The sequence below is a fragment of the Acipenser ruthenus genome, chromosome 27 (assembly GCF_902713425.1).
Source record: "Acipenser ruthenus chromosome 27, fAciRut3.2 maternal haplotype, whole genome shotgun sequence".
NCBI classification, from domain to species: Eukaryota; Metazoa; Chordata; class Actinopteri; order Acipenseriformes; family Acipenseridae; genus Acipenser; species Acipenser ruthenus.
The window spans coordinates 4467156-4487594 of NC_081215.1; the positions used below are offsets into that span (position 1 = coordinate 4467156).

At 38.8% G+C, this 20439-nt stretch overlaps 1 protein-coding gene across 12 annotated transcripts in view; it reads left to right on the forward strand.

Annotated features, from left to right (window-relative positions):
* Positions 1-20439, forward strand: part of LOC117431977 (agrin) — a 159119-nt gene that overhangs the window by 72537 nt on the left and 66143 nt on the right. For 9 of the 12 annotated variants that reach the window (XM_059002375.1, XM_059002378.1, XM_059002376.1 and 6 more), the window contains one exon: positions 15031-15069. In XM_059002375.1, coding sequence (XP_058858358.1) covers positions 15031-15069 — 39 coding nt within the window. Of the gene's footprint in view, positions 1-10873; positions 12697-15030; positions 15070-20439 lie in introns of those variants that run through there. The other 3 variants (XM_059002386.1, XM_059002385.1, XM_059002383.1) reach the window with 2 other exon arrangements.

Here is a 20439-nt window from a genome sequence, read left to right on the forward strand (position 1 = left end):
ATTTTGCTATAATAGAAAACTCATTGGCTAACCACCTTATTTGGTATACCCTGAAATCTGATTGCTGTAATATTAATATTTGTATGACTACAAAAAGCTACTAAATATTAATAGTAAAACTTCACGTGAATAGGTTGTTTATAAAAATAAAATAAAAATATATAGAAATCTGTTTTGGATTCAATTTAATCCTTAGTCCTGAAGAACACTGTTGAGGTTTTCCTGCGGGCCATTGAAATGTAGGAAGAGTTTTAACAACAAGGCTGCAAACCCAGCCGCACGTCAAACTCTGTTTAAAGAGCTGCGCTCGCCCTGCTGTTAGTCGGCTGAAGGCCAGCATTCCTCCACACCTACCTAACGAGCCCCCCTTCTGGAACGTGTACAGCAACCATGTCCGTATAGAAGTGGATATGCATTTCACTAGCAGACAGACCGGTGGTCAATTACAATTGTAATTATGCAATATGTAATTAATTACAGTGCAGTTGTAATTTGTAATTGAATCTTGGCACACCTGCGTAATTGTAGTTGTATTTTATGCCACACAGTTGATCGATTTTTACAGCTCAAGTACGCATTTTTGTATTTGTTCTGTATTTGTACCTGTGATTATTGCTTGGTTATTTAGAATACATAAACATGTTAATGGGTGTAATTGTTTGTGTTGCTTTTTAGTGTAATTTTAGGATAATTGTAATTGAACAACATAGTGTTCTAATTGCAATTTTAGCAAACAATGCTGCTGTGATTTGTAATTCTAATTCTAATTCTAATTGATCCCAGGTCTGCTGGTAGAAGAGGGGTTTTGTAACATGTATTTTTTTCCAGAATAACACTTAAGACTTTTTAACAGTGGAGATGTCTGTCTGTGGTTTCTTTTAAAACTGTTGTAACTCCTAACCTAGGCCTCAGCTCTGATATTATTGATGTACAATGAGCAGGTTGAGGAGTGAAGAGGCACAGTGCTCTGGTCTCCCCCACACAGGTCTTGGCACACTTTCCAGGTTTAAGAGAACCAATATTAACTTATCCTGGCAGATCCGCCTGGTGGGAAGGAGGCGTGACATTCTCCTTCTCCCTTCGTTTCCATGGCTTCAGGTTCATTAAAGGGCTAACTTCAGTAAACAGCATTGTGTTGAGGAGACAGAGAACCCTGAAAGGAGAGGGAATTCATTTTTTTCTTTCATCCAGCCTCGCTGGCAATAGCTACTTCAGCCAAGAAATCAAGGTCAAGGTTATTTATTTATTCATTTATTTTCTTCTTTTGTTTTTGTTTTGTGCTCCCAGTCTCAGAGGTGTATGTACTTGAAGTGTTTTGGATTGGAGTTTGTCCTGTAATTCTTTTATATAGCCACTGGGTGGCGCTAGCACACCATACACTGCATTTTTGAGGCTCACCTGCATGCCTGCCTTCCAGACCAAATGGAAATTGAAAGTTTTTTTTTTTTATTTCTTTATTTTAAATGCATACTTCATAAAAGGTTTGCAAGTGATACTTCTTTTCCACATTTGTTTGTCTCTGCTAGTCTAAGCTTGCGTGCCGTAATTGAATTGAGAAACCCGGGTGGTTTTGAAACAGTGCAGGTGCTGTTGCGGAGATCTAAGCACAGAAAGACATTTAGAGCCAAAAGGTCAGAGTTCAAATCGTATCAACCACCAAGTACAAAGAGTGGGAGTGTTCCAGCTAAAGGGGTGCCATTGTTCAGATGAGAGGTACCATCTGTGTTGTGTTGACATTAGACAGCGCACTGCACATGTCAGAAATGTATTTGCTGACCTGTGTGCATTGGACAGGGCCACATAGGAAAGCAGACTGTGTCAGTGTTAATCCTGTTAAAAAGAGCATGGCTTTAAAACTTTGACTCATCACAGTCTTCCCATGTTGTCCCTCACAAATGCCAGATGCTTGGCTTGAATATTTGAGTGTTTTTGCCAGTATTATAAGATGCTGTGTGGCATTTCTTATACGCAGGATTTATGGTAATATTTAAAAAAATAAAAATAAAAAAAATAGGATCTGTATTCAAAATAAAGACATCATCTGCCATAAACCCGATTTAATAAATCTTTTCATTTATTTTTTATTGACGAGGGTCTTTCCCTTGAGGCAACCCATTTTTCATTTCAGATTTGATTATGGCTTCCTAATTGATAAGATAAGCGCTGAGACATTTGCATTTCTACGTCATCTGAATGCCCTGTTTCGCTTTCTAACTTAATGAATCAGACACTTTCAATTATTATGTATACTCCAGGCTAAATGATTATGCATACTCAAAGCTAAATGTTTTCAGACATGTGCTAAGCATTATTAAATGGAGACTATTAAAGTCAAATTATTAGGAGCTGCTAGTCAAGGCACAAAAATGAATAGTCAGTTGATGTAAACCTGTTCAGGCTTTTTTGTTAAATTGGGGGAGGGGGTGTAATGGTGGTTGGCAGCCTTGTCACGTGACCTGCAATAGTGACGTATTCACAGTAACTTTGTCAAATCTACCTACCTCGACTCAAACACGTTTCTGGAAAACATTTCTTTACAACAGATCATTCAGTTAAAACTGTGACCTTTTCTGAATTCCTGTTCCATTTGAAATGCAATGTGTATATAGTATGATGTATTACTCTCCCACACATCCTGAAAAGTGGCAGGGCATGTGTGTGTTCATACAGTATGCAGGCTGGTGACCAATCATCCCTTGAAATGGTGTGGTAGGTTAGTATCGAACCAATAAATACATGCGTCTAAACAGAAAACAAGCTCCTTATGCCTACCAGCATGATATCAATACCAGTTCCCATTAACCATTGTCTGAGCTAAAGATCTCCCTTCTCTAGGCTGCATCTTTATTACCAGTAAGACCATTCTCCTCAGTCCCTTTGTTGGTTGCAATAAGTCCATTAGCCAGTTACGCATGAAAAGAACAACGAGAGGATAATACAGTTCAACAGCTGTTGAGGCCTCTAAACCCTGTTCTTTATAATTGAAAAGCACCACCGAGGATGAATGTATATCTATTAGTGTTGTAGTACCGGTAGTGTTGTAATACCAGTAATGTGAGAGAATAACCATTTGTTACCATGGTAGTTGGTTTTGCTTCTTTTTAAATGTCCAGGGCTTTGCTCTGTAAGATGTTGTTGCTGTACCTTATGCAGCTCTGTTTTCAATTCAGTCCTCGTTTCCCCATTCTCCCTGAAGAGACAAATTCCTTGAAGTGAGCTTTGTGCCCTGCTGCCAGTACTCACTGCACACCTGATGATGCGCCAGCAGGTTCCTTTCCTCTAGGTGAGGGTTGGGTTTAAACAGCTGGCTCCAGATGGATGCCAGTGGAGAACCTTTACACCAGGGCAGCTAGTGTAGAATTAGCATAACCGAGATGAAACCAGTTGGTGGTTTATCAGTCAGACTTTAGGAAGAGACACTGGTAGAAACAATGAAACTGGATGCCAGAAGGTGTCTGAATTGTAAAGCTGAATATATGTGTGTGTGTGTGTGTGTGTGTGTGTGTGTGTGTGTGTGTGTGTGCTCCCTTACTCTCTGTAACAAGAAAACATGCCATGTGTGAAAAAAAAAACAAACGTCAAGCTGCCCTCCCACACATTTTGAATACGCCGCATATTTTAAAGCTGCTGTTACCGCATGTGATGGAAAAGAGTACTACATACACCATTTTGTAATTAAATGTTGATGAATTCCATGCTCTGCTTTGTTCGGCTGTGCCTGATTGCTTTCTAAGTTCAGAACAGCTCTTTTTACTGTTGGTGTTGGAAAGGCAGCTTCGCTTTTTCTCTCTGTCTCTCTCTGTCTCTCTCTCTCTCTCTCTCTCTCTCTCTCTCTCTCTCTCTCTCTCTCTCTCTCTCTCTCTCTCTCTCTGCCCCCCCTCACTCTTGCGCTCTCTCTTGCTGTTCCCCTGTCTCCGTGCAGAGGGGTTGATGCAGTCTCTCTCTCTCTCTCTCGCTCTCTCGCTCTCTCTCTCTCTATATATATATATATATATATATATATGTGTGTGTGTATATATATATATATATATATATATATATATATATATATATATATATAATCTCCCTCTTTTCCCCTCTCTCCCCCTGTCTCAATACAGAGAGGTTGATGGAGTGTATCTAACTCTATATCTTGCCTGCGGGTATATCTCAAAGCGAGGGGAGGGCCCTGGTTGGATTTAGAGCAGGGGGCTCTGGTGGGAATCGCTTCACCGACAGATTAAAGCTCCACACGCAGACAGCCTCCGATTGGGGAGCGTTGTTGCTTTTAATCCAATTAAACATTCAGAGGCCCAAATATGGTTTAATTTCTCACTGAGTGTTTTTTTTATTAATTCTGACATGTTCCGTGAAGAAAACAAGGAAGGAGTTCAAAGTGGGGCCTGGTAATGATGGTGTCAGGGAGGCTTTAATGAGTGAAGTCGTACCTTTGCCAAGAGCTGACATGCGAGGAAAACCTGTTTCCCTTGCAGCGGTTATTTACCTGAATTGCTCTTGACAGGCAGTGACTACTCCTAAGTGAAATCCCGAAGCGTACGTGTAGTTTTACTCCGTCACACAGTCCCACACTTTGTTCAGTTCTGATATTGAACATTATTTTAGTATTATTTAAATTTGAACCCACATGGGTTAGTGGCTGAAGGTATGACCTACACTCATTTTTAGATATATCTAGGGAACCGCTCATGTAGTTGCCCTGACACTTGGTATGGCCATTCCTTGGTTCTTGAGGGGGTCTAAAACTTTACTGAATAAGAGCTGTCCCTGGAATACTGCACCTGAGATTTCTAACCCCTGTTCTGAATGTAAATAAAGCTCTATTCCTACTGTAGAATGGTATGACCTGTGGACAGGTGTGCTCCAGCAGTTTACTGGCTCCAGGCCTGCCTGTCACTGCTACTGCATGAACCTCCAGATGTCCTCCTACACCAGAATGTCGAGTCTTGCATACCAATATTCGAAGAAGCTTTTGTTTAGCATGCACCAGACAGTGTGCAAGGTAAATGTCAATGTCCCCAATGCTTGGCCTTTCATCCTTTTTTTTTTTTTTTTTTTTTTAAAACCTTTACAGCAAATTGGTTATCGGAGTGACTGATTGGATAACCAGGCTCATTGAAAAGCCCTTTGTTATTGCAGAGTCATTTTATTTTGAAATATGATCGATCAGGGAAAGAGTTTTAAGACACATTCTTCCTTTTAAACAGGCTCTCTTTTTCAAAACAAATCCCCTGCCCTTTTGGCACCTGTGTCTATATAACTCTCTCAAACTTGGCTGCTCACGTGCACAGTATAAAAAGCGATTGAGACGAGGGAGTGTTTGTTGAAAGGTACATATAATTTGCAATGTACAGCATGCTATTCCCTTTCTGGGGAATACATGACATCACTATTACTCATTTTCTAAAATAAAACTTTTTCCAAAAAGTCTTGACGGTAGTGCTGAATTAAGTAACGAAAATAATTAAAGTAATTGAAATCCCCTCTTCTTTAATTGCCCGCTGACTGTGAGGGATTGTGTGCCAATTATCCCCGCTTTTATTTTTGTTAAGAAAATAAGCAATATCAACGGGCTTGCCTGGGGACAGTTCATTATTGTACCATTTAAAAGTAATTTATTTATTTTTTTTGCCTCCAACTGCTTGTCTCTGTGAGAGCAGTTAATGGAAAGCATAAAGAAGAGCTTTTTCCCTTTTTAAATCGGCAGTGGTTATTTCCAGGGGTAATGCAATTTACCTTAAAGGAGTGCTAACCATTTCCTGAAGTCACTCCTGTGCAGAAGGTTACTCGAACCTTCTGGTCAGGAGCCACTGGCCTGTGGTTCAGACCCAACCTGCTTCTCAACAAATGAAATAGCATGGCGGTATAAAAAACTAGCTTCTCCCTAGCCAAAGTAAAAATAAACACAGGGAAAAGTTATATAATAAGCCCCCATGTCTTTCGTACAGTGTTTTTAAAATGCAGTATTAGTATCACATTTTTTTGTGTGTTGTGTTTTCATCCCAGCCCTTAAAACTGTCCTTTTCCTTGTTCTTCTTCACTAAACCGCTAGACAGGACCTATCGGTTGCATTTCAATTAGAATCCATGCCCAGGCTGATTGATGACAAAGCTTCGCTAAACAGGTTGATCGAGGGGTCACCGGGAGGGTAATTGTAGCCGCGCGGGTCTTTTGTCAGTACTAGTTCAAACGAATTTTCTCATCAATTTCAAAACCATTCAGATTCAGCCAACCAAAATTAAAGGGGATGAGTATTGTAATCCTCCTGGATTTAAAAGGCATGGTGGCAAGCGGTTTGAATGAGCTCTGGAGTTTAAAGCAGAGTGCTGCGCAGAGCAGCGGCCTGTTTTTGTAATCGATTTTTACCAGCGCAAGTATTTAACGCAGTCTACCTCTTCTGATTGTCACTGTAAATCGGTTTATCTCTCTGGATCCCTGTTGTCTACCTGAAATGCGTGTCTCGTATCATTTGTTATGCCTGGTTGTCTCCGGTGTATGACAGTTCGATGTAGTACGTAATTGTTCCAGTCAAGTTGTGGTTACAGTGCCGGAGACATGTTGAAAATGATAAGTTTATTAAAATGCAGTTGTAAAGACATCCGTCAGATCTGAATGTGGGCTGTCTAAACGACGTGGTGTTTTCACTGGGCACGTATAAACCTGCCAAATTAAATCACAAACACATTTAATCACTTTTCCTATCTTTTCCATTTTTCTTATCCACGTAGGGTAAACTTTACCAGCAATAAACGTATCCTGCAGTTCTAGAGATTACGATCGCATTTGTCAGATTTTTTTTTCCAGGTTCCAGCACAGTAGAGTAAACTGTATTATTTTAATTGCTTTATTTGAAGGGTTTCCCAATGTGTACACCACTAAGGTAACATGGGTTTATTTTACTACAGGATGTTGGTTATCTTATAGATGAATTTATATGTGAAAAGATAACCCTGCTTAAAAATGTTTTTTGCATCCCACACTTTATTTGTGTTGTCATTGTTAAACCTGCAACAAATATTTTGTTGTTGCTACTGTAGTATACAGTTAAGATTTTAGGAGAAGAACTTAAGATGTGTTAATCTCCTATGTGCACACTTAAAAATAAATAAATAAATATATATATATATATATATATATATATATATATATATATATATATATATATATATATACTTGTTAAGTTTAATATGTATTTTGCTGTTTTCTTCCTTGTTCCATTACTGACATGGCAACATGTATTAAGATGCATTATCGTGTCTATATACCCAGCATATGTGCTACCTAAAATCATGTTTAACTTTGTTAAATGTTCTTTTAAGAAGACGAGAAATGCACAATAACTTGCTTAATTATGATACTGTTATCCTGGTGCGCACTGAATTGCAGACAGTTTACACTACAGGCTCACAAGTGATCAAAGTGTTAATGAGTACCCTTCATAATGAATGCTAGTGTTTGCTGATTGCTACAGCAGGAGATGCTACAAGGTTTTTTCAAACTTTCCATCATGTTGTTTCACTTAAAACCAAAAAAAACAAAAGCTGTCCCACTGCATGATATCTGCAACGGGAACATTGGCATGCATAATCACAGCTAGATCAATTGAACACTCCCCAATCTTCTGCTTCTTTGAGCTCCTGCAGTGCGCTGATCCTTAACATAAATGAACGCAAGTTTATTTTTTAATCTCTGGAAAATGTGCAGCACTCCCCGGTACTACTACTGCTGCTGTCATTCCTTCAAAACCCATTAGTCAAAATGTGCTATTAAAAAAATAAACCAAAGCTGTCAGTCATGTAATGAATTAAATGCTGAGATTCTCAGGATTTTCAAAGAGAGGTATTTTAATAAACGTAATGACATATTTTATTGCTGCAGCTTTCTAAATAAATGTGGAGAAAGGCAATTTTCCCTGTTGGTGGCAGAGCCTACTCTAGCACTTAACCGTTTTCTGTGTTTGGTGATATGCAAAGAAACAAAATCGAGATGGATGTCCCTTACGGCTTTAGTAAAATTGAATCTCAAAAAATTATAGCTCCGGATAATTTTAGGGTTGGTATTTCTTTAATCGGCAGGGAATACATTCTAAAATCAGTGAAACTGGGCAATAATCATAGAGATTGTGCAAACTAATATTGGAGCTGTCTGTAATGAGAATGCCCTGAGGCAGCAAGGATGGGTGCAATCAAAGAGGGCAGCGTATGCCAAGGTAGATACTGCCTGTGAGAGGGATGGTTCTTCATTGGAAGGTGTACCTTGCAGGACTCTTTTGCAACTGATTCCCGCAGCGTACTCACCGGTCCATTTCGCAGAATTGCTCAAACAGAACGGTGCTGTGTGATCAGCTTGAGTTGTTGGGTAGAATTAGTTGTAATCAAGAAAACCCAATTTATTCAGTTATTGACGTGCAAGGACCATTGCTCCAGCTGCACAACGGAGGTTTGGCAGGGGAGAAAAAAAATGGTCTAGTAAAGAAAACTGACTTTAACATCCATTGTGAGTCACTGATCGAAGGCATTTTTGTACAAGGTAGTCTTTAGTCATGAATGGTAACTACTGCTGTTACAACTCATTAAAAATATATATATAAATACCAAGTACTGACATTTTCTATTGGATTTACAAGTAATCAGATAACAGCTATCTACAGTTCATCTATTAAAACAAACAAAAAAAATGTTTTTGCAAAACAAAAAAAAGGTTAATCGTCCATCCACGTGTTCTTTTTCTAGTTGTCTAGAGTTTCACAATGAAATGAGAAATGCTGACAGTTTGATCTTTTAAAAGACGAAAACTGATCCTGATTACATCAAAAAAAAAAAAAAAATGTTGCCATATGCACATGGTGAAATGAGATCCGTGCTCTGCTATGGTGTAATTCATTGAACATGCATGGTGGTAGACCCATCTGCAGATTGATGGGTCTTCTACCATCTGGACTGACTTGGGAGTGTACCTCTCATTATAAAGTACAAAGCAGGTGTTTTTATACCTTTTAGCAAAGGACATAAATCCAAAGCAAATGACTGGGAAAGCATTTTTTCATTTTGAAAGTTCATTCAAACTTCTTTTTTTTTTTTTTTTTTTGTATCATGTAGTTTCACTAAATTGATTCTGTGTGGGTTTATTGTACTTTACAGTGGACTAGAACTCATTATAATATTTGGATATGGAATCTTTCATAAATTCTGTCTGTGCTTCAGAATCTGTAAACCCACTTCCCGAATGGATCAGCATTGAGTATTTTTGACAAAAAACAACAAAGATTTTGTGTACAGTAATAGAGAATACATGTGCACACCATGACAAGAAAATAAATCCATCAAGGGGAGGGGCATCAGATGAGTAAATTATGACTTGCCGATGCTGGAATAGTGGGGTCATTCCTGTCCCTGCTGTATGTTTTATAATTTATACCAGATCTGTTTTTTTCAAGTTATTTTGGTGGATGAGGGACAAGAACAGGGACAAGGGTTTGGTATTTAAAAATAATCTGAAATATATACTGTAGATACCAAAATGAGAAAGTAGTGCGTCAGGACTGTGAAATGATCACAAGACGAATTCTAAGTTATGCTGATAGTAAACGTGTCACAGTTTTAATGTCTGGCTTCTTTACAGGCAGGATATAATCAAAGCAGCTGGATATGTTAGTTTTCTTTTCCCTTTGAAATGCATATTTCTTTTGTTTTAAGATCACCCCACGCACATCCCAAATGATTTTAGTTTAGGAGTGATCGAATGCGCGTGTTCGTTTGAGTCCTACTCCTTAGCTTTCTAAAGAGCTCACATCAAACCTGGTTTAAACCTGGTTGATGCTATCATTCTGTAGCTGATTTTTTACATATGTAAATGGGTTCAATTTAATACACTGAATCACTATTACCAGCATATGCAGTTCTTGTAGATTATGGATCTCCTATTGAGAGGGAGCGGTATTAAATGTGTGAAATACAAGTATTAGCGGGTTTAAATATTGCCTTGTTTTGCAGGCTTTCTTTTGATGTCCCTTTTATCTGCCTTCTCAATCCTTTCTCTCATTCTGCCGAACTAAGTGCCTGTAGGTTAATATAGAATTTGAACACGTCTTTGTAATTGGAGGGAGCTTGAAGTTGGCTTTATCAGGCTTTGTAATTGAACCCCAGGGTCCCAAAGGATGTGCCTATGTGGGTATTCGGCAAGCTTGAATTTCACTAAGCGAGGGCTGGCAGCTGCTTTCCGAAGATGACCCTACAGATTTTGGCATTTGAAGCATTTATCTCTCTTTTTTATTGTGTATCTTGTCTATGAGCCTGTGTCTTTTACATCATTGATCAGCTGTGTTGAATATTCATGTTTTTCTATGTATTGTGCAGGAGGGAGGTGGGTTGGGGGGTTTGGGGGTCTCCTTAAATGTTTATGAAACCCAGCAGGGATCTGTATTTTGCTTGTGAGCAATATCTGTTCACAAAATAAATTGAGTCTTATTAAATTCTAAAAGCTGTATCCTAAAAGCAATACATTGTTGCCTAGATATATACATATTTTTTTCTGTTTTGCCAGCTTTCCAATTCAGGAACAAAAAAAGATAAATCTGTAGAAAAAACCAAATCTGTTAAATGTGTATTTACAGAGAACTTTTCTCGTTTTTAGTTATTTTGAGCTTCCTAGCAAAGCGTTTCTTCGAAGGAAACAGTGAGCTGGAAAGTGTCTTGACATTTCCTAGTCGGCTCCTTCTTTTGTCTGCACCTCTGTTGGAGTCTCCCAAAGGAGGCTGAGGGGAGGATTCCCAAAAGCTTGTTTTTCACTCGCTCACTCGCACTCATTCACTCCCTATCTTTGTTGAAGACTGCCCCCCTCTCTCTCTCTCTCACTCTCTCTCGCTTTCTCCCTCCCTCTCCCTGTCTTTCCTACCGGCGGATCCACTGAAAGGGACGTGGATTGCAAAGCAGTGAATGCATGCTGCCTCGTTCTTTTGTTTCTGACTTGATAGCTGAATGAAGCTCAGGGTGTCAAGAGTTGGCTGTTTTTCCTCGTTCTCTCTCTCTCTGTCAAACACACAAGGTTTTTTTTCCTGAATGGGGATTTCTTTGCAATCGGGACTACCTGCTGCCTTGAGCATTTTTGCCATGAATAAGGAGAGCGGAGTGGAAAAACAAGGGTGCCTGCAGCTCAAGTTGCTGTGTTCCCAGTAATGTTTCCACTTTGGATAAACTTAGTGTGTTGTGAGGACAACAGCACAGAGCTGGCAAGAAATCTGAGGGAGGCACAATGCTGATCTGAAAGAGGAGCGCAAGGAATGAATAATCCTGATCCATGAACAGAACATTGTTTAGTTTTTTTTTTAAAGCTGCTGCTTGTTTTGTACTATCTTGTATGGAGGAGGAAAAAAAAAAATCTTCTTGTTGGATAAAATTGGTAAATTGCTGTTGCACCTTACAGTACGGTGTGCTGTAACCGGCTATCGAAAACGGATCCTGTGAAAAAATTCCTTGTGCTCATTGTCAGTAGCAAAAAAAAAATAAAGAAAAAGAAAAGAATTCTGTCTCGCTTTCATTTCTCCAGATTCTCTGACCTCTTTTCTAAAGACCCAGTGGGGTAGCACTGAGGGAAGGACCGGTGGGGCGACACACACATACGTACAAAAAAAGCAGATATTGCTTCTCAAACCATATGGCTTACTGGTTAGGAGACAGATACACATCCTTCTCCTACTAATTAGTGATTAGTAATTTTGATATTACAAATAAGAGCACAACATGGGCTTTCTTTGTAGTGATTTTTGTGGCGTCGAGGGGACGAGGAAAACAAAGTAAATCCTGAGGCAGTGTCTGCACTGGAGGATACAAAAAGCCCTGTTTCTCTGGACTGGAGAGAGGACAATATATCTTCTTTCCCTAATGCATCGGCCCCCCACTTACTGGCCTGGATTTCGAATTTAGGGAATAAAAGAACGTGAAGATGCACTGTTGTTTGATAATAAACTCTTGACAAATGCTGCATGAATACAAGCCCATTATTTGAAGACTAGATTTACTGTAGTAGTAGAAGTCATTTTGGAAAAGAAGGCGGAGGGAGGGAGGGGGGGACAGGTGCCCTTTGACCCCTGGGAAGCGTTTGTTACCGAATCAATTCTTGTTCAAGAAACAGCAGGAGCTACCACTGATAAAGACTTTTTTTAGTTTTTTGGGGTTACTTTTACATTTTTCTCTTCTGTAAACGTATTGCTTTGCGCAGGAAACAAGTTCAATTCAGCTGCCAACTAACTTGCACACCGTATGGGTGACTCTTTGTGTGTACAGTAAGACCGAGTCTGGGAACTGGAAGTCACTGCAGGAGTAAACAGTGCGATTCGTTTTTGGGAGTCTCTTCAGATCCTCCCCTGGATATTATGACAGAACAAAATGTGTTGCCTAGAAACCAGAAGAGGCTTTACGGATTCTATGCTTTGAAAAGGATTGTATTGTAACCCTGAGGGCTCAAGTTTTGTTTGGGTTTGGGTGTATTTTTTTTACAATAATTTTTCTTCACACGGATTGTGGAGTCCGGTGGGTGGCATGAGCAGTTGTCAATATCCCACACCCCTTCCTGATAGGGACGCAATGTACCAGCATAAAGTCTCCCTGGTGGTGCGGTACTTCATGATTCCCTGTAATATCTGCTTGATTCTGCTCGCGACGTCTACCCTGGGGTTTGCCGTTCTCCTCTTCCTCAACAACTGTAGGTTGTTTTTCTCAGCAAATTTGATCTGTAGTAGAGAGAAATTGATTAAACTGCTTAGAAATACAACATAATCGAGGCACGCACACTCAAAGCATCTGACTCAATAACTAAGTAGATGCTGTATGAAGCATAGAAGCAGCTGGACATTCTGTCTTTTGAGGGTTTGATATTGAAAACATAGCTTTGAGTGTGACCTTGAGTGACAGAATCAAAGGCTAATATTAGTGTTTAGTGGCTGAGTAATCTTGCTAGAACTTCTAAATGGTCACATAAGCAGCCAGCACTCGGTGGCATTTATCATGTTTGTGTTGGTCCTATCCAAACAGGAGGCGATAGATGTGTATCTCTAAATGTAGCTTGGTGACCTGGAGCTATGCTTATTGTCTTTGGAGTGTGTGAGTAAAAGTGATCAATGGGTTTATTTATACAGTAGCTAGGGCTGCTTTCAGACATGTCCTGGGTTCGGTCTATCAGACTGTATTAAGCTCATAGCTTATCCTTACAAGGAAAGGATGCCTTACTTTTATTAAGCTTTTACATTTTTGAACCTGGGTGCACATTTTCTCTTGCTAAATACATTTATGTTGGAAGGTATTAGTGGCCATCAATTATTTACGTTTTTGAAAAAGCCGTAGAATCTGTCCCACGCATCCTATCACTCAAGTGAAACAGTCATTTTTAATGGACAGCTTGATATATCTAAAGGTTTCCAATACTAACAACCTCTTGAAAACCTCATTTCACAGCAGCTGCTTTTTTTAACACAGGGGCTAAAGACCGGTTTGGATAAAGATTTGCTTTTGGTCCAAAGCGGGTGAATTCAAATCGAATTACACCAAGCGGCTCGATAGCGTAACTTAATTGAGAGATTGGAATTCAACTCTAATTCAGTTACTGTTGAGGAAAATCTAAAGGCTTTCATATCACGCTTAGCTTTGGCAGCAGACTTCACTCGTTTATTTCATTGACCAACACCAGTTTGAAAATGGGATAAAATCTGTTTTTAGAAAACATGCCTGAGGGTGTAACAGAGACCATGGTAATTTCCATTTTCATTTTCAAAACTGTAGTGCAGGCATTCACCGTAACCCATCTTTGTCTTTACCAACGGGTACTTTTCACATGCTCTGTACCATTTTTTCTCATTATGCCTAACAGCTAGGTCTGAAAATTCAACTACTGATGTAAATCGAAAACACTATATCTCAAACTGAAGAGAGTGAGAGGGGGACTGTTTCACATACATATATTTCACAGAAAATATATATTTATTTATTTTCCTCCTCAGTACAATGATTGATGTTGCCAGCGCAGTTACATGTACCAGACAGTGCATTCCTCAATTACTCTCTGGTATGTGTGATTGTTTGTTTGCTATCAGAAGGTAGAAATCTATGTCCTTGGAGATTGACTGACTGCAGTTAACCAACGCTTCATAATAGAAATACTTCACTGTTGTGACCTGCCGACCTCCAGCTAGGCAGTTGACAAGCAATTTTAAGTGCGCCTAAATTTGTCTGTTGGTGCCATGGGCTTATCAGTGAGGAAATCAGCCATGGTGGTTTGACAAGCTCTGTAGAGCTGTACAGCATGTGAATAACTTTGTGCCCTATTCATTTCAGTATTGCTGCACTGGTGCTACACAGGGTAGACTATGGGGCTTGTTTAATGTTAGGAAGTTTAGTTTAAAACCTAAATCTGTCACATTGCATTGACCTCTGAATCTATTCCGGTAGAGTAAAATATAAGGATGAGCAGTAAATTATTCAGTGTTTTTCTCTACTTATCTTGGAAATGAATCATTTAGGTTATGCATCATTTCATCCCAATGCTTTCCATACAAGTGAAAGGTGATAATCATGATGTGGAGTTGAACATAAGCAGGCTGATGATCTGCTGTATTACACAGATGCCACAAAGTTTCTGCCTGTTCAATTTCCCCATCATGCTGTACTTTTTCATTTTTGGCTCTCTTTTTTGCTGTTGTGTTAAATGACAGGCAGAAACAATGGGAATGGTGTGACGGTAGAGTCATCTTAAGCAGATCAAATGCCACTGTGGCTGAATGTTCTTTCAACGCGGTTTTAAGAAACTGTGAACAGGATTCTCTGCAGTTAAAGCTTCATTTGGACCCATCATCCCCTGTGCTTATAAGGCGTATGCCAGTGGCTTGAAAAGGTGTGAATGATCACGAAGAACTGAAGTCTTACGAGATGCCTTTGAGCTTGGTATATTTCTGGATGATTAATCAAATATGTGCAATAAAGAAGTGTGTGTGATATGAGGATCATGCATTGAACATAAACCAATTTACATTTTCTTTCTTTACAGATAAACCAGTTCACTTTACAGCACCCCAGCCAGCAGATGGTAAGTGAGACTTTGTGTATCTTTTCTTTTTGCGCAGTAGACTAAGGGTTTATAATAATGTTATGGTAATTAGCTTATTTTTCCTATTCACTGTTCAAATCGAATACACTTTTATATAACCTTGAAACATCTCAGAATGTACAACACAATAGTAAAACCCAGTCCTTCATACTGGGGATGTTGCTCTAATATTGGTCATGTGACAATGTGACCTTTCAACTCTGTCTAGATCCATGCAGAGGAGTGGGCTGGCAAAGTTTTGAATGTGTCCCAGGGTGGGTTCATTGTTAATTATACATTTAATGTTTCATTTAATTGAGAAGGTTTTTTGTTAATGTTAATTGAATGAAGTTACCTCGTTAATTGTGAATTCATTATTAATGGGACCCCAGTTAATTGAACTTTTTGATGATTTAATGCATTAACATGATTGCCGGTATTCCACATTTAGTTGTTGCTGTTGAAAAATGTATTGGCTCGCTGAATACAACATGCTTGATGAGACATTTTGCATTGCCTCGTGTTCGTTAAACTCAACAAAGTCTGCGGTTACTGAGATCATCATTTTGCATTGTCATTTTGAAAATAAAATTGCATATGAATATTCAGTGCCTTTATTTGCTTTGCTATTCTTTTTTTACCAAGTAAAGTTAATTAAAAAAAGAAATGTCTTAAGTGTTATGTAAATTGTGGTAGTGTTGATTTAATTAATGAATGGTACACAAATGATTAATATGTTTAATTTTAACCCTGGGCTAGTCCAATAATTTAGGATTCTCTAGACAAAGCTGTTCAAAGTCAGGTATATATAATATATATAATAACTTTAATAATGGAGCATTTAGTTAGTAAAGTAAATCTTTTAAAAAAATCAAATAAAATTACATTTGAAACTGCTTACCCTGAAGAAAATGTATTTGAAACATCACTATTGGGTGGTGTTGTTAAAATGGCTTTAAAGTCAATCTCCACCCACAAGTGAATTCCCTGTTCCTTTTCCAAAGGGTCCTGCATTCACAGGACTTGTATTTCAGTTGTAAGAATCTGGGAGAACACTGCTCTGAAGTACGTGTTGGCAGCTACACTCGATGCAATAAGGTTACAGTGCCTGCTATTTCACTTCATACGCCTATCACTGCCTAGTAGCACCTTCAATTGAAGTACAGCCTAGCTGTGTCATTTCTGCTGTTTACCATACAAACGGCCCAGAATAAAGCCCTGGACAACTGATCGAAAATAAAGACACATGAATATAAATGAACACAAGTGATTTCCATATAGTAGGATTCTCAGAACTCCACTGCGAGGATGTGTACCAGGAGAATCAGTATCCTCTTTGAATGCAGAGCACTTTCACCAAGCTGTCCTGCTCCTGATTGGCTAGCCTGGGCGGCACTGTTTAATTAAAAAACAGACGTACGGTATTCAGAGGAGTATTTATGGCTAGAACACAATTGGGATGCTCGGTCCTGCCCAGCTGTCCCAGTTTAGCTGCGGTATAATGGACTCGGAGTGGGAAACAACATAAGACCAATGGACGTCTGTGGTGAGAGTCTTACCCATCGTTTGATTCCTGTCCCTGCCACATTTCTTGCAGTGAATTTAATCTGCATGCACTAACTGCATGTACGGTAAGTGGAGTGTGTCAATACACAGGATAGGAGCATGTGCTATATGCAGGACTGTTATAAAAAGGACCAGTTGACTTTATAATCGCCCTGCTTTGTTTATAGATGAAGTATGAAAAACCACCTGTTAGTGATTGCCTGTGTAAAGAATCCCCATGTGTAAAGCACACTGTGTGTGGTTGTATGTAAAGATCACCTGTCTTTAATACACTCCATAGGATATCCCCTTGAGTGGTCGTTTTCCTTCGGTGTACCGAAGCCAAAACCAAGCAGCTTCAACACAGCAACTTGGTTATTTCATGCTTGAAAATAATGTATACTTAAATAAACTCTGGTAATTCTACATAAATCCACCAGAAACGTACAATATGTAAATGAACAATTAGCTCGATTCAGAGTCAAGCCCAGCATGGCTTTAATAAGGCTGCTTTTTATTAGAAAAATAAATCACCTTGCTTTGCATTGCTGAAAAACAAGACTATTAAAGATTATAGCGCTTCTGTCCTTTTTGGTATATGAACCATGCACAAGGTTTCAGTGTGTGTGTGTGTGTGTGTGTGTGTGTGTGGGTGGAGGGGCTGCAATTAACAGCAAATACTTTGTTAAACCAGCTATCTAATCAAAGCCGAGTCTGACAAGAAAGTAATAAAATACTATCTAATTAAGCTTCCTGTTTGGCTTTAAATCCATTATCACGCCAGACAGGAAAATTATAGCTTGTTATGTTTGAATAAGATAGCTGCTGTTCAGAATTTGGCTAGTGGCTGAAAAGAAGAAGAAAGATTTAGAAGAACGTGACCATTTTGGCTTCTGGTAGTGGTTTTGTAACAATGGTTTTGGGCTGTGTTTTGAAGCAATATCTGAAAGGAACTGTCAATTCACATTTTTGGATATTTTACATTAGGGTGATCGTTTCTAAAATATAAAAACGGGAACAATATGTAATTCGGGGCTATCTTGAGACCTATATATCTAACTGAACTTCCTAATATGGCTGTCTTTAGTTAGAAGTGGAGTATCCCACAGTGTAGCCTTTGGTAGAAGCAAGTACATTCAAAACAGATTGCAAACGCATTGATGTTGTGTTTGAATATGACTCCTTTAATCAGCAGAGCTGTGTCTTTTGCAGAACAATCCTGATCTCTTTTTTATAATGTCAGCTGCTTCATTTTAGTGAACTAATTTATGCTGCAGTCTTTATTTTCTTCCAATAGTAATAAAAATAGATATATGTTTGTAATACTTTTAAGAGCTCCCTGGTTATCTGTATGGCTTTTAACCACAGAGGTTAGACAGCTCTGGTATAATGTATTATCCATGGATGGAAATGCGACTCCCATTGCACAGCAGTTTGATCTGTTCCTGGTGTAAGAAAACACAAACCACTAACGTGTAGTAAAAAAAGATTTATTGTAGTAATAGAATACAAACAGAGCAGCAAGCTCCGGTCTCAGTAAGATGATAATGTGCCATGAGAATGGAAGACAGGACGGCATGGCTCCAGTTATTTTCGTCCTTGCAGAATAAGTTTTTGCTGGTGTTATGGGTTTCTGTGAGATTCTGTGGAATTCTGCTTATCTTATGCCCCTGGCAGTAAGCTCAGAATAGACATAGTCAAAACTGCACTCACCCCCGACACACAAGAATAAGAAAAGACAGAAACTGATACAAAAATCCTCCACTCTTCCAGGTTTTTTGTTGTGCAGTTTACGCTTATTATAAAATAATCTTATTAAATAAGTTTAATAAGACACGACTGACCTTGTTACCTGTACGCTGTGGTTAATCAAGCTCGTAGTAAAACCTGGAATGGGTGAAATTGCTATGCAATAGGAGTAACATACCTGGTAAAATCAGTTGTTTCTACCCCTGCAAAAGAGAAATTCAAATTCAGGAAAAGGAGACACCTACTCCCATCCCCTTCAGCTTAACCAGTGACCTCAATTTAAGTTTGTTACAGACGGGATCCTATCTTGGTACCAATGTACATCAAAACTGCAAAGCAATTTGGATTGCCACACTGTAGCACTGCTTGTTGTGAAGGGTACAGGTGAATCCTCCTGTTACAGCAAGGGAAGGGATTTCATCACATTTACCGTTTTAAGAGATTCATAGCCTTATCCTCCTAAACAATATTCAGATAATTAATTAATTAATTCAACTTCAGTGCATTTGAACAGTGAAAACACTAGCCTGGGAGCAGCAGAATTAATTATTTCTGTAGTCGGCTATCTTAATTAAATCTGTTCGTGTCATGGCTTTCAGAAGAAAGGGTCTACAATCCAGCTCTCGGAGACAAATACTGTATAAATGATCATTATGTCAATGGCTTCGGCAGAGATTAACGTATGCTTGTACATATAAGCATTAAAAATTACCTTGAAGAAATGACAGCTTGTGAGTGAGAAGAAGCTTTGTGTGGCTACAGACAGGAACACAATGTCAGTTTTTCCGATGTTCCGATGGTTATAATGTAAGTTTAATGGGGCAATCTGTCTTCATTGTGACAAAGATTGTGTCCCGTCGCCCCCTCTCCCTTGTAATATTTGGAGAAGATTTATTATTTTAGACGGATTTAAGCCAGCATGTTTCTTTCAGTCAAGACGGGTAGAGTTACTTTTATAGAATCCCAGGTTCCGACATTGATTTGTCAAAGCTGTGGTTTGCATTTGACAATGTTCACCACCATAGTTGATGGTACTGTAGAGAATATTGATCCACAGAAAAAGAACCAGACTAGATATGTGCGACGGAGATTTTTTTTTTCTCCTACTAACATTTATCTTGGGCTTACTCGCTTAGCCTTACACAGAAGAAATTATTAACTTTTTATATAACTCAGACATTCTCAACTCGGTCAGTCATGAATTGTGTGGGTCAGGAAATGTATAAATAGTTCAATGCTATATTGTATTTAGGTAAAAAGACGTACAAATAAATCTGTACAAATAGTCTTCTATAACTGTAGGTTAAACTTTAAGAAATGAAGTGAAGAAGGCAGTCATTTAAAAGCAAAAATATATTTTTTACTTTCTTACCTATCAATTTTAATGAAGCATTGCACCATTTGTTCCTTACAATTCATAAATGGATACAAGAAAGGCTATTGTTTGTTGCTGCCTCCAATCTAATGAACTCATTTATTGTGAGCATGCTTGTGAATGAAAGGCTTAAGTGATGTGGTATTTATGTACTGTACATTTTCTATGAATACAATATCAGCAGTGATAAGCCATGTAACAGTAACCTATATTTCAGACTATAAATGAACTAAATGTCCACGCGAAACCCAAAGGTGTTATATTGTTTGTTTTGAGCTACTCTGGAGAGGAAGAACGCTGTCTGTAGAGGACGCCTGTTCATCCTAATCTAATTTGCATTGTTTTTCTCGCTGTCTCTTAATGGCTTGTTTGACATGTGTGTCTCGCTCCACTGCACACGATTATGACAAGGTAGTTAGACTGTTAAACTAGCCTTGCAGCCACATTTTATTCACTCTGTTTACTCTACTGCCTGGCTAGCAATCGGCTGGTGGGCACCTGTGTTAAAAGCCGCTTGGGTTTTGCCTTATGGCCAAAGTTCTTGTTGTAATAATACAAGTTAGGCTTGTAATGTGTGTGTGTGTGTGTGTGTGTGTGTGTGTGTGTGTGTTTAAGCCAGAAGTGGAAAGGCATTCATTTGTTTGAACCCGTATTGACTGTGGTGAAATTATTTTCATTACGCAGTGGCATAAAAGCCAAGG